Source organism: Cardiocondyla obscurior, linkage group LG11 (genome assembly GCF_019399895.1).
Source record: "Cardiocondyla obscurior isolate alpha-2009 linkage group LG11, Cobs3.1, whole genome shotgun sequence".
In the NCBI taxonomy this organism is placed as follows: Eukaryota; Metazoa; Arthropoda; class Insecta; order Hymenoptera; family Formicidae; genus Cardiocondyla; species Cardiocondyla obscurior.
The window spans coordinates 5393586-5408567 of NC_091874.1; the positions used below are offsets into that span (position 1 = coordinate 5393586).

Consider the following 14982-nt stretch of genomic DNA (forward strand, 5'->3'; position numbering starts at 1 on the left):
TGCCTGAAAGAAGATATCGAATATATAGAACTACAATCTTTATTATCAAAATTATATCTCGCACACTTACATACGTATACGAATCCGAGTCTCTGTAGCTATCTTCTATTCGTGCTCTATATAGCGATGATTATCTTATAGTACGCTTGTGACTGAGTTTTCGTCTGTATCGTAGACGTTCAGTTGCGAAGAGATCGCAGTATCTAACGTTCAACCCGTACTTCATCGACGGGAAACGACGAAATAATTTCGTGAGTTTAATTGGTGTTGAATATGTTGATAACACTTCATAGTATTATTTGTACTAAATTTGCATATTGAAATGTGATAAAGATAATATTAAAATAAATGTTTTTTGCAAAAGTATATTACGTTGCTAATTATAGATTTGACAAATAATATAATTTAAACAAAAAAAAAGGGTAGTTATCAATGTATAATAAAATGTTTTGCCGCTGATTTAATTAAAATTTTTATAAATTTATATCTGACAAAAGAAAGTGCCGTCTTTAATTTTTTTTTAATAATTAGTTACATAAAAGTTATTTGACTTGTAATCAATGTTAAACATTTTATAATAAATAATAGCTACTTTTTAATTTGATATACGACTTGTTACTTTTATCGTTTCGTATATACATATATCATTTGCAAATTACATTTTATTTATTCAGTAATAAAACAACAAGTAAAAAAATTTTTTTTTATTCTTAAATTGAAGGCAACAATTATTACTACTGTAAGCAATATACTTTTACCCTGTTTTTTCTTTCATTTTTAAAAATAAAAGAGTGATGGAGTAGGATTGATTTAAAATCTGGAAGAAAATTTGGCGAACGTGAAATTTGCAGTCTAATAATATTACTCTAAAGAAATAAATAGAAAAATAAAAAAAATCTTACACTCATAAATGCAGGCAAAGAGAGATTAAACTTATCGTTTGTCGAAATTTTGCATTCTAAATTGTCAGCTATAATTGTCAAGAGAAATATACGTTTTGCCGTTGGTGGCAATAAATACCAGTTTTCATTAAACGCCTTATCCGTTACTTCGGTACTCTACATTCTCGTAATAAAGCAATATGCAATATGAAGGTAATATAACTATTACATATTAAACACATATCGCAAAATTATAATGACTAATTTCATTTTTTATCAGAATATTACGTTATTTTTACGTAAAGTGCAAATGCAGTTTGGAATTATATATTTTTATACTGGTTTTGTGACATGTTGATGTATTACAATTTATATTTTGTAATGTTTAATAAATGATAGACAAAATACTGTGAAGTGACAAGTTACAAAAAATTTACCGCATCCGCTAATTGCTGTACGCAAGAACACAAGATGTAAAGTTGCACTGTTACACCTGACCCATACGTCATCATCGAAAACGTTGTCCAGAACGAAGTTTCTGACATCTAAAATAATAAATCTCTTAATATATCTGCTTTAAAATTAAAGTAGGTATTTACTTTTTAGCTACATTATACATATATACTTTTTCATTAGAATAAATTTGTGTGTGCATGTATAATAATAAGAGACAAAGATATATTCTACATGGAGAAAAGGAGAAATCCATTAATAGTAATAAATTAATACTTACGCTTGCCAATACAACGCCGATAAGGCATAATCTAAAGACGCTGACCACGTACATTAAAGTACAATTCGAAGATAGCAATGTTTTGAGCAATGAAGCTATACTAAAAGAAAGTATGTGATATAAATCGTCATAAAATAATATATTTTTATATATTATTTTACTTTTGAGTTGGGCAAATTTAACTGTTAATATTATTCAGAAGTAATAAATATTTAATTAATATAAGTCATTAAATTTCTTCTTCTTTTTACTTTTTTTCTTAATTATATAAATACTAATTTGCCATAAGTTAATTGCTACCATGTTTCAAGCATAATGTAAAATATTATATTCATTAAAAAATACTTACTTTATCACATCTCTGTGATGTCGACACAGTGCTCTTATTTCCAACTCCTTTTTTCGATTTAGTTCGTGAGAATAATTTTCTTTAAATTTATTATCGTTTTTTTCGATTTGACACACTTTCGCAAGTTTTACAGATATGTATTTGTATTGTGTAGTTGTCATCAAAATTAGATGCATCATATATAAATCCACACTAACTTTTTTAATAACCATAAGGACTGCGCTGATCGTTATAAACGAAGTGCCTATTGCGAAGATTGTGGATGAAAATGGCTGTTTAGAAATAGCAATAGGTATTATGTAATCATCGAGATAAAACAGATCCTTTTCGAACATTAATAAAAACGCTATAAGATTCCAAAATGTTGTCGACCCTATGCCGGTGGTCCAGTAATATTTGATCGGATATTTCACTGGTTGTAAGGTCGCCGTCACGGTATTCTTCATAGTTTCGTCGGCAATATGCAGCATTTCATTCAATTTTTGAATGAATTGATGTATCAATTTTTTATGAGACAAAATTTGTAACACCATAAAGGTTGTTTGAAATGTAAAGATTATACCGTCAAGTATTTCAGAAAAGCGGGTCATGCCGTCTTCTAGAGTTTTTTCTATTGGCAGATAGATACATCCAACTACCACCGTAATTATGAAAATTAGTTCGATTAGCCATGTAACAACGCTATATATTTTCGCGAACAATGAAAACGATGAATAATTGGTCATAGGTAGCAGGTTGCCTGCGAGTAAATTAAACCGAACATTTAGCGTGTTCACGCTTTCAAAATCCATACTTATGCCGTCAATCGGAATTGCACTCGACCCCCTTGATATTTTCTTTTCACATTTGTCTTACCTGTCTCACGTAGCAATATATCGCGTGGTAATATACGTTCCCTTCCTTTCGAGAAAATTACACGTGGCTTTTCCGATGGAATTTAGAAACAATTCACAGATCATTGCCTCTCTTCCGGCGATTTATTATTAATTTCGAACTTCTGTTCTACTTCTTAGGCTTTTATTAAAATAATGTACCCTGTCAAATGACAAGCAAAGATATTTTGCTCTCTTCATCAACTGAGTAACTTCTCGACTTATAATTATTTCGAAACAATTAACAGATCGCTGTCTTTCTTTGACAATTTATTATTTATTTCCAACTTCTGTTTCATGTCTAGGCTCTTATTAAAATAATGTACGTCAAATGGCAAGTAAAGATATTCTACTCTTTTCATTAACTGAGTAATTTCACGTTCTATAATTAGTAAACGGGACCTCAGCATTATCGACATCAAAGCGTGCTACTGAATAAGTAACTATTTAGTGAAGTCACATTTCGTTCTCTGTTAGAAATAAATGTCGCGATGTCGCTCAAGAAAAGATATTAAATATACAGAACTGCAATCTTCATTATATCTGTCGCGTGCACCAATGCATGCACTTTTGTATACCTGTACGATCTGTCGTTTTCTTAATCAATTCTATTTTACACGGCGATAATTATCTTATAGTACTCTTTTAATTGCGCGTACGCTTGTTCTACAGGCTTGCGAGTTACAGAAGATAACAGTAAGTAAAGTTCTTTCGAGGGTACTTCATCGGTGGAATACGACAGAACAATTATTCAAAATCAACAATTAGTTTAAGAGTCGAATCACTATTAAATGTGTGTGGTATGTATTTATAATAATAACATTTTGTACAATTGACCGCAGTTTTTGCATTGTAGAATTAATTACACAACAGCCATTTGGATTGTAAATAAGTTCAAATTTTTTGTCACATGTACTTGTTATTTTATTTTAGAATTTCAAGTGCTATTAGTATTACTTTGGACATATTACTTGTAAATTATATTACTTTTATTCGTCTATAAAACGTCTATATAAAATTATTTATTTTTACTTTTATATCAAAAATGACATTTGTAACTGTAATAGACAAAATGTCTCATAATTTTTATTTCATTTTTAAAAATAAAAGAGCAATTGAGTATGATTGATTTAAAATCTAGAATAAAATAAATGTTAATTTTGAAATTCGACAAAATTACTGCTTACAAGAAAATGGAAATTATATAAAATTGTACCGTCATGAATGAAGGCAAGGAGAGATTAAATTTATCAATTGCAGAAATCTTGCAGTCTAAATTGTTAGCCATAATTGTCAAAAGAAATATACGTTTTACGGATGGTTGAAGTAGATACCAGCTTTCGTGAAACGCCTGATCAGTTATTTCTATACTCTACATTTTTGTAATAATTAAAAAAATTTATTATATTAAAAATAAATAATAATAATACAGTTATTACGTAGAAAATTATTTTTAATTTACAACATGTAATAAATGAATGGAGTTACCGCATCTAATAATTGCTGCACACTAGAGCATAAAATATAAAGTTGTACTGTCGCACCGGTCGCATATATAACAATCCACAGTGCATCGACGAAATTTGAAGATGGTATCTAATATTAGAAATTTTATAAATTCAATACATTCTTATTAAAATAAAAAATTATTTAAATATCTTTAATTATAAATTAATTTCTTATAAAGCAGAAATTAGTTAGCACTATTCAATTGCTACTTACGCCGATTATAAGAATACCAATAAAACCGAATCTAAAAATGCTGGTAATATAGGTTAAAGTAAAATTGAAAGATAATATCCTTTTTAGCAATGACGTTGTGCTGCAAGAAAATATATAATTTAAAACATCATGTAAGAATGTACTAAAAATTATACGTATATTAATTAATATATTTTTTTACGACATTTTATGCATGAAGATCGTTAGAGAATATTATACTGATTGTGAAATGCTTACTATATCACATTTTTGTGATGTCGGCACAATGTTTTTATTTCCTTTTCTTTCCTTTGTCTTACTTCTTGAGAATATTTCTTTCCAAATTCGTTACTTTCACTTTCTTCTTGACATATTGCCGCGTATTTCAGTGCGATATATCTATATTGCGCGGTTACCATCAGTACTAAGTGTACCACATAAAAATCCACACCGATTTTCTTTAAAACCATATATAATGAACTGATATATATAAACACACTTCCAAAGAAAAAGGTTGTACGTGAGAATGGCTGCTTAGTAAATGCAACAGGTATTCCGTAATCCTCGTAACGAAACTGATCTTTTTCGAATAACAATAAAAATGCTAAACTGCCCCACAATGATGTAGCTGCTAGGTTGGTGGACCAGTAAAAATTTAACGGGGTCTTTACCGGGTTCAGGATCGATGGCATGATATTCTTCATAATCCCATCGGTAATATGCAACATTTCATTTACATTTTGAATTAACTGATACAACATGTCTTTGTGCGTATGGATTCGTAAACTTATATAATAGCATTGTATTAAAAACATTATGGCGTCAAATATTTCTCCAAAACCGGACATCTCGTCTTCGAAAAGCTTCTCTATTGGCAAGTAAATGTATCCGGGTATCATCACAATTATTAAAATAATTTGGGTTAACCATGAGAATGCACTATGTATCTTCCAGAAAAACGAGAAAGATTTGCCGTTTGTCATAGGAAACAGATTACCCGAGAACAAGTTAAACCGAGCATTCAGGTGGTTCAGGTTTTCAAAGTCCATACTCTACCAATCGTCAGTAACGAAAGTATACTCGACCCTCTTCGTATTTTCTATTCATTCCACATTGCGTTTCGTTCGCAGTGGTATATACCATTTCATTAAGTGCCGCCCTTCTTCCCGTCGAGAAAATAGCACGCGGTGTTCCCTTGCGGAATTCAGAAACAATTCGTAAAACATATCTGCCTTTGTTGATTTATTCATTTGATTTTCCATTCGATTCGACTTAGGCTCGTATTTAAATTGTACGTACCGCTATTCAAATAATTGCGCACTGTGCTTTTCATTAACAAATTAATTTTACGTTCTGTAATTAGTGTACCACGGAACTTCGATACTTCAACCGACATCAAAACGTTCTTCTGAATAAATAACAATATGGAGAAGTTATCTTTCATCTTCTGTTTAAAATACAATGTCGCGACGTCTATTAAGAAAAGATATGGAGTGCATGAAACTACGATCTTGATTATATCTGCGTGTCGCACGCACATATACTTATATGTAAATGCTTTCAGTCGCTTTCTGGTACCACCCGTGTTCTACAGCGATAATTATCTTATAGAAGTCTTTTAAATGCGCCCACTGTATCTTAGACTTCCAAGTTGTTAAGATATCGCAGTGTCTAATATTCTTCAACGCGAGTTTCGTCGGTGAGAAACGAAGAAGCAATTTCTGTACATAAGATATATTTTATTCAAGTCTATTTTAAACATTTAAGTACGTCGTATTAATATCGGTATACAATGGAATTTCTGACCAGTTCATTCAGGTAAAGTAAACATTGGCTTTATCTAATTAATTACTGTGAAAATTGTAAAATGATACAGAACATTTCGATCCAGTTTAATTAGCTCTATCTCAGCGCGATCGTTTTGATAATAATTAACAAGTGCTCTGTATATAACATAGATAACTAAGTTTTTATTTAATTAATAATTTTTATGCTGCTGTTTTCTTTTTCTTTTTTTTTTTTTTTTTTAAACAAATGAGAAACATGAGCGTTTCTCGTTTTTACTTTAATTTTAAAAACAGAAGAGCAAACGAGTAGGCTTGATTTAAAATCTGTGAGACAGAATAGAAAAATTAAAGAAAGATCAATAACGGAATTTAATTATAATTACAACGTATGTAGGTTTTAAAATATAAAAAAAAAATTTATAGTGTTACATGATATTATTATACGTAATCAACGTTAATAATTTAATTAAATCTTACTGTCATGAATGAAGGCAGAGACAAGTTGAACCTTTCCGAAACTGAGAGCTTACATTCCAAATTATGACTTGTTATCATCATCCTGAGCATATGTTTTAACGGTGACCCGAACTGATACCATTTCTCGTGGAATACTTTATCTGTAATCTCCACACTCTAAATTTTATGCAAAATAAAATATGTAATAATTAAATTTGCAATACATACTGCAAGTAAAAAAAAAATTGGCAATATATTTCAGTAAACCTTACCGCGTCTAGTAACTGATTAACACACGAGCATAAAATATAAAGCTCTACTAAGCAGCCGGATATATACATGAGAATCATAATTCCTTCGATAAAAGACATTGACAATATCTAGATTTGATATTATTTTATCTTAAAAAATTTTTTTTAATTGTCTACAAAGTATTTTTAATATTATTAATTGGTATTATTAAATATTACTCACTGCACTTATCAGCATAACGTTGAGAAAGCAAAAGATAAAAACATATGTTAAATATATCATACTCATGTTTAAAGATAATAATTTTTTTAACATTAACGTAATTCTGAAAGAAAAAAACTCTAATTACGATGCGATATTAATTAAACAAGAAATGGCAATTGTGTTAATAAAGACAAATTTATCTTAAATGGCAAGTAATAATAATTGAATTAAAAAAAATTAATAAAATAATTGTAAAATAAGCTAACATAATTACTGACTGAACCACAGTGTTGTGATGCTGGCATAATGCTTTCATTTTTAGAATTGCCAATGAGTCTATCGCAGAGCGCTCTTTTTCCGATTCATTATTCCGATCTAGCGAGATATTTTCCTGAAATATTGTTGAGAGCTTCACCGCGATGTAACGATATTGCGCTGTAACCAGTAACACGAAATTAATCATGTAAACGTCCAAGGCAACCTTCTTTATGAACATATACACGCTGGCAATAGACACGACACAATTTCCTAGCAGAAAGATATGCATCGAGAACGGTTGCCTCGAAAGAATTATTGGTATCCTATAATCCTCGTAAAGAAAACAATTTTTCTTAAAAATTATCATAAAGGACATGCAGCACCACGTCATTAAAGAACCTGTCCCAGCCAGCCAATAAAACTTGAGCGGAAGCTGCACCGGCTTTAACGTCGATTTTACAATCATTTTCATTGTTTCGTCTTCAGTTTGCATAACGTCGTTTAGCTTTCGAATCAACTGGATCACAATATCTCTGTTCGCATGCATTTGTCTTAACAAGAAAAATACCTCTATGGTGACCACTATGCTAACCGTTGCGTCCTGCAAAGTCTTTTCTCTCGGCACGGACAAAACTCCGGGGATTACCGCGCTAGTTTGAATCATTTCAATCAGCCATATAACAGCGCTATATATTCTCCATGATACAGGAAATAGAGAATCGTCGCCGGTCACTGGTAGCAAATTGCCTGACAGCTTGTTTAATTGAACGTTCAAGGGATTCACGGTTTGAAAGTTCATATTCCGAAGTACACCCTCCCGCAACAAATGGAAAATAGCGTATAAAATATAGCTCGCAAGGAACCGTTTTTAATATTTCCTCGTTCTCTCTGTTCCAACAAATATCGAATAAGTTTTTCATTTTCTTTTCTTTTTTTTTTTATAATTTTATTAATTACATCTGCTATTATAGTACCGATCTTTTTTAATTTTTATTTAAGTAGCTAATTTTATACGTAGATTAGATGCATCAAGATGCATTATTGTATTTACCTTTATTCGATATTTTCATTATCCCGCACTTTCTATTTCTCTCTTCGGAAACATGCACGGGACTTCCTATCGCTATTTGCATGTTCGCAACTAATCGTCATCTTTAGCTACCTTATTCCTCTCGAATTTCTATTTCTTTGTAGTTCGTATTATAATATGCATTGTCATTAGGGGACATTTCAATAAAAGGGAGCTTTCAATATGTCGAATTAACTGTCATCAATAGAAATCTTTAAAGACCCTTATAATAAAATAAGTGTTTTTAATCATCTCGACGATATACGACAAATTTCATACATATCACGATATTTTCCTTCTGTTCGTGCAGAGCACAGACTTCAAATTACTTTGTAATTATCTTGGGGCTGCAGAGCCGCGATTATCTTATGGTGTGCTCCGGGAGGCATTTCGTTGTGAAGACGTCGTAAAGAAAAAAGCTAAAGGAACTTAATATCTGACATAGCAGAAATTCGTCTAAACAACCGAAGATTGATCTACAGTACGCTACAGAAATTAAACGTGCCAAGACGTGCCTTATAGTCTTCCTGCCTTCGCAGATGGACGCGCGTTCTCACGTTCCCTTTCGTGCTTTATCTCAAGACAGGTCAGTTGATGAGGCAGCACCGAAATTCCTAAAACGTTGCTTCGTATAGCGACGTTCTCGAAATAAATGTAACATATATATACTGTCAACATCTTATAGTAGATAATGTGACATTTCTGTCACGATTATTAATTATTGATTATTGAATATTAATTACTGACGTATGTATGTACGTCTTATCGTAAAGTCATTGCGTAGTTATGGACACACATACCAGATTAATTACTACCGCGACAATATAATTGATAATATAGTTGACCACAAACCTGCATAAATGATAATGTATTAATTTTGCAGTATTTTTTTATAAATATAGATACCAATTAAATAAATATCGTAAAAAAAAATTTTCGAATTAAAGAAAATTTTTATTTACCTACGAATATATAATTATTAATTTTGTACATGCATGTTAATGTTATTTAAGCGTTACGAGTATTACAAATATATAACGAATAAATTATTTACACTTAGTTATTAATTTTTTATTTAGGAAAAAAACTAAAAAAAAAGTAACAGAAGAGAGAATTACATTTCCGATCAAAATTACAACGTGCATAAATTGTTGCTTTTTAGCTTGCTTTTAAAAATAGGAGACCAATGGAGTACGATTGATTCATGATCTAAATACCAAAAAATATGATAAAATTATTAAAAATCCTATCTATTTTAAGACAAGAACAAGAAATAGACAGGCATAATAAATCGTACCGTCATAAATGAAGGTAAAGATAAGTTAAACTTTCCTATTGCTGCAATTTTGCATTCCAAGTTATTAGACATTATCAGTAACATAAATGTACGTTTCATTGATGGTTCTAAATGATACCAGTCTTCATCAAAAGCTTGATCTGTTATTTTGGTACTCTGTAATTACCATAAAAATATTTAACTTAATACTTGCAAACTTATAAAGTACGTGTAATTTACTAAAACAGAATATATTCACACAAATATAAAATAATAAATCTTACTGCATCTGATAATGTCTGCACAGAAGAGCATAACACAAAGAATTGCATTACTGAACCCATTGCATATGAGATGATAGAAATTGCTTCTGAAAAACTTAACGATGGTACCTAAAAGTACGTAAAATTTCTTTAAAAAAAGTTTAAAATACCAATGTGTCTTTAAAATCAAGATTACATTTATATATATTTTTTTTAATATGTACCAACGTTAATTATTACTACTTACTGTGCTTAGTAACATACCTACAAAACAGAACCGAAACACATTATTGACATAGAGTAAGCTAAAGTTTACTGACAAAAGTTTCTTTAATATAAATGACATGCTGAAAAAAAAAACAGACGTGTAAAAAATATTTTAAAAAGACTACACAGCCAATAAAAGCTTTAATTATTTAAATATTAAAATTAAAGAAGTTTATACGATTTTTTTATTCAATATCTACTTTAAAGATCATATTCGTAATAACTTACTTTAAAAGAGTACGCAGGTGATGACATATCTTTCTTAGTTCTTTCTTTACCCGCAGATTTTCTTTTCTAAAATGTTCCTTTTGTGATTCCTCGTCGTAATTTTGCAAACTATTGCAGAGCATAGTAAGCTTTACCGCCGCGTATCGATATTGCGCGGTTAGCATCAGCACTAAATGCATCATGTACACATCCACGCCGAATTTTTTAAGAAAAAGATAAACGCTGCCGACAGTCATTATAATGGTCGAGGAAACGAAGACGCGACTAGAGAACGGTTCGGCACTGAAGGCGGCTGGTAAGTTATAATCTGTGTAATAAAAATCGGACTGGTTTAAAGCCAGCATCACCGGCTGGCCCGTCCATACCGTAATGGATAACACGCTTGTCGCTCCATATATCACAAACGGCGTTATTATGGGGTGTAAGGCCGTTTTCGTAATATCTTTCATAACGTCATCCGCGCTCTGCAAGATTTCGTTCATTATTTGAATTATCTCCCGCATAAGCTTTTTACGCGAGTACAGATTCGTAAGCATAAAAGCTGCCTCCACGCTAATGACAACGGCGACCGTGCCGTCTTTTATGCTCTTTTCTTTCGGCGTAACAACCATCCCGGCGTACAGCGCGACGATGTAAACGACTTGCGACAACCATACAGCGGCACTGTGAACACGAGCAAATACTGAAAACTGCGAATTATCGGCCTTTATCGGCAACAAATTTCCCGAGAGTACGTTTATTCGACTGTTTAAGAGATTCACGTTGTTAAAATCCATTTTCTTCGTTCGATACGCGATAAGGTTGAACGTTTCGCAAGCGCGGCGTGTAAGAATTGAAACTTCAATTGCCTCCCTTTTCCAGTAACACCTGTCTCACGTGCCACTGTAGTTTCTTCCTTTATACGCGAAAACAGGTAGGAACTTCCTGCTTCAAAGTTTTACCTTACTCGTACGAAGGAATATATTATTTATTCTCTTTACTTCTCCTTTTCCGTTTCTAACGCAATCGTGAGCAGTCATACAGGAAAGGATAACGTTTCTCCCCCTTTATTCTATTTCCGTCATCTCGGTTTGCTCTGTGATCATTGGGTAAATATCGGATATTAAATACCGTCATCGAACTACGTTTTTAACGGAAATAATTATCTTGCAAACTTCTGCACCTCATTAAAATGGGGAAATGGGAAAGTTTACAAAGACGATTATGCACCCAGCGATAGTCCGCTAAATATAGCCCTATTCTTTCGAATCGATTTGTCACGAGCATTGATCATTTATTTCCTCGTATGAATTCCCACATTGTCGCTGTAATTATGATATCTTATGCTTCCGTCATATGTTGCGGAACCACCGGAAATTAAAGACGTCAGAACTTAGTTCTATCTAATGAGTGCATGTAATAAGTACGTTTCTTTGTTGTTGAAAAATTAAGTATGAATTAATACATAAAGACATATATTTCTTCGATACAATCACATACTTGAGTAATATGCGTGTGCTAATATTTTCTGTGGTGAAGTAAGTGTTATAGTAATAATATTAAATTTAATTACAATTAATTTACTTTTAATTTAGTAGTTTAATTTTTTTCTTATTTGGAAAATGATAGAAAAACGGTTGATAAAAAAGTAAATTATTACGTTATTGAGTAATATTGTTTCGGTTTTCTATTTATTTGTGCAATAAATTTATGTTTCTTTATAACATCGTAATTATTCTCTAATCTCAAATAATCATCTTGTATTTTATATCTGCCAAATTTAAATGTGCGTGAAACATTTTTCTTTTATTTCGCTCTTAAAAGTAGAAGAGCAATTGAATAAGATTGATTCATGATCTAAAACATCAGGAAATGTAATATGAGAGGTTGAAAATATTTAATGTTTTAAAACAAGTTTAAATAAAAATGTAAGTGTACAACAAATGATACCGTCATAAATGAAGGTAGAGATAAATTAAATTTTCCGATTGCCGCAATTTTGCATTCCAGGTTATTACCCATTATCAGTAATATAAATATACGTTTCATTGGCTGGCTTAATTGATACCAGCTTTCATCGAATGCTTTATCTGTTATTTCGGTACTCTATAATTAGCATAAAAATATGAAACATAATAAACTTGCAGATATAAATTACATGCTTTTTTTGTTCAATTTATTTAATTATCAATACGTGACTGATAAATTCGTAATTAAAGCAGAACAATAATTTGTATAAAGTAAAATAATAAATCTTACTGCGTCTGATAATGTTTGTACAGAGGAACACATTAAAAAAAATTGCATTACTGCACCCATTGAAAACGAGACGATGGAAATTCCTTCTGCAAGACTAAGTGATGGTACCTAAGTACACGTAAATTGCTTAAAAAAATTTTTTAATAAAAACTATAATTTGGAGCAAGGGCCATATTATACTTTTCTAATTAAAAAACAGCTCTTGATTAATTTATACGAGTATATACATACAAGGTAAGTCATTTTAATAAGAAAAATTAAGCTAAAATATTATTTTTTTAAGAAATAATATTTTTTTTAGTTATGTACTAACGTCGTTTGTTACTCACAGTGCTCATTAAGACACCTACAAAACAGAATCGAAACACATTGTTGACGTAGAGCACACTAAAATTGACTGACAGAAGTTTTTTTAACAACAATGATATGCTGGAAAAAAAGCGCATAGTACATATAAAAAAAACTGTACCTAATAAAATATTTGATTTCTTTTTTCTTTACCGTTAGTAATTTAATATCTGCTTTGATAACGATATTTTTATATGTGACACACCTTAAAACATTATGCTGGTGGCGACATAATCTTTTTAATTCTTTTTCTATCAGTCGATCTTGCATGAAACGTTCTCTTTGAGACTTATCGTCATAGCTTTGTAAATCTCGGCACAGTATCGTCAGCTTGGACGCTGTATATCGATATTGCGCGGTTAACATCAATACCAAGTGCATCATGTACACGTCCATGCTGAATTTTCTAAGAAAGAGATAAACGCCGCCAGTTGTCATGATAATGGTCGAGGGAATTAGAACGCGGCTGGAGAACGGCTCGGTACTGAATGCGGCTGGTAAATTATAATCTATGTAATAGAAGACGGACTTTTTGAAAGCCAATACTACCGGCTGGCCCGTCCATATCATAACAGATATCACGCTGGTCACCGCATATATTATAAATGGCGTTATTATGGGTTTTATTGCCGCCTTTACGATATCATTCATAGGTTCATCCGCATTTTGCAAGATATCGTCCATCTTCCGAACTATTTCCCTCATTAATTTCTTGCGCGACAGAAGGCTCGTTAGCATAACGGTCGCCTCCATCCAAACGGCGACGGGCAAAGAACCGTCCTTTAGACCCTTTTCTTTCGGCGACAGCATTATCCCGGCGATCAGCGCGGACATGTAAATTAATTCGTTTAACCATACAGCGGCACTGTAAATACGATGGATCACCGAAAACTGCGAATCTCCCGATACCGGCAACAAATTTCCCGAGAGTACGTTCACGCGACTGTTTAAAAGATTCACGTTTCTAAAATTGATTATTTTCATCCTCGTGCATTCACGTACGATGGGATCGGAAATATATTTGCAGACCCGCCGCGTAGGGATCAGAAACCTCGACTGTTTCCTTGCACAGCGATATCTGTGTGCCACTACCGTTTCCTCCTCTACAAATGAAAATAAGTATCGCGTTTTGTCCCAAAATTATATATGTTTAATGCTTAATTTTATATGAGGGAATTTATTGTTCGTTCGATTCTTCTTGGTTATTACTGATACATTGCGAGCGATCGTATGGCAAAGAATAAAATTTTTCTTTCTATATTATTTTTCTGTCAGCCTCGTTTGCTCTGTGATCATTTTGCGAACAACGGATATTAAGTACTGCCAAATGTCTTTGACGAAGGTAATGATTTTGTGAGGTTCCGTATCATGTTAAAATGAGAGAATAAAGAAATTCATAAAGATCAGTCCGCTGTATATCGAACGATAGTCTATTCGATATAGCCCTGTATTTTGATCTATTTACTAAGAGTATTAATAATTATTTAGTTTCTCGTATCAGTCCCTACAATTATCTTATACTCGGTAAAACATCGCGGAACCACTGGACGTCGCAGGACTTGGCGCTGTCCATAGTAGTATTAGACCGAGCTCATCCCTTGCTAGATAATGAAGATCAAGTGGGAAAGGTAGAAAGCGAGTGTTAACTTTTTCGTCTTATTCACGCGCAGGCGATAAAGTCTGTGTCAGACTGAGATTAAGATTAAATTGAAATGTAAGTGAATAGATATAAATTGATTTAAAAAGAAAAATTTCTTTTTAAGACATGGATTAGTATTTAATTATTTAATAATAAAAAGT

At 31.9% G+C, this 14982-nt stretch overlaps 5 protein-coding genes across 6 annotated transcripts; all 5 read right to left on the reverse strand.

Moving 5' to 3' along the window:
• Positions 1-725: 725 nt before the first annotated feature.
• On the reverse strand, positions 726-2764 carry LOC139106595 (odorant receptor 2a-like). Its single transcript, XM_070663489.1, has 5 exons — positions 1964-2764; positions 1615-1714; positions 1319-1426; positions 903-1058; positions 726-817 (listed from the first exon to the last, which is right to left on the reverse strand). The coding sequence occupies exons 1-5, from the start codon at positions 2752-2754 to the stop codon at positions 755-757; spliced, it is 1218 nt and encodes a 405-aa protein (XP_070519590.1). The 5' UTR covers positions 2755-2764; the 3' UTR covers positions 726-754.
• A 1254-nt stretch (positions 2765-4018) lies between these two features.
• LOC139106600 (putative odorant receptor 92a) lies at positions 4019-5589 on the reverse strand. The gene is made up of 4 exons (XM_070663494.1): positions 4795-5589; positions 4558-4657; positions 4324-4431; positions 4019-4207 (listed from the first exon to the last, which is right to left on the reverse strand). The coding sequence occupies exons 1-4, from the start codon at positions 5583-5585 to the stop codon at positions 4019-4021; spliced, it is 1188 nt and encodes a 395-aa protein (XP_070519595.1). The 5' UTR covers positions 5586-5589.
• A 1185-nt stretch (positions 5590-6774) lies between these two features.
• LOC139106603 (uncharacterized) lies at positions 6775-8534 on the reverse strand. Its single transcript, XM_070663498.1, has 4 exons — positions 7514-8534; positions 7254-7356; positions 7052-7159; positions 6775-6956 (listed from the first exon to the last, which is right to left on the reverse strand). The coding sequence occupies exons 1-4, from the start codon at positions 8290-8292 to the stop codon at positions 6786-6788; spliced, it is 1161 nt and encodes a 386-aa protein (XP_070519599.1). The 5' UTR covers positions 8293-8534; the 3' UTR covers positions 6775-6785.
• Positions 8535-8570: 36 nt separating this feature from the next.
• LOC139106598 (odorant receptor 2a-like) lies at positions 8571-11372 on the reverse strand. 2 transcript variants are annotated; one of them, XM_070663492.1, is made up of 5 exons: positions 10597-11372; positions 10349-10448; positions 10123-10230; positions 9860-10015; positions 8571-9771 (listed from the first exon to the last, which is right to left on the reverse strand). In XM_070663492.1, the coding sequence occupies exons 1-5, from the start codon at positions 11370-11372 to the stop codon at positions 9721-9723; spliced, it is 1191 nt and encodes a 396-aa protein (XP_070519593.1). In that variant the 3' UTR covers positions 8571-9720. The 2 variants fall into 2 exon arrangements, with proteins under 2 accessions (XP_070519593.1, XP_070519594.1); XM_070663493.1 differs by lacking the exon at positions 8571-9771 and having other exon boundaries at positions 9925-10230; positions 10366-10448.
• Positions 11373-12326: 954 nt separating this feature from the next.
• Positions 12327-14927, reverse strand: LOC139106597 (odorant receptor 85f-like). Its single transcript, XM_070663491.1, has 5 exons — positions 13388-14927; positions 13164-13263; positions 12835-12942; positions 12526-12681; positions 12327-12432 (listed from the first exon to the last, which is right to left on the reverse strand). Exons 1-5 carry the CDS (start codon positions 14164-14166, stop codon positions 12382-12384), a joined length of 1194 nt encoding a protein of 397 aa, XP_070519592.1. The 5' UTR covers positions 14167-14927; the 3' UTR covers positions 12327-12381.
• Positions 14928-14982: the final 55 nt, after the last annotated feature.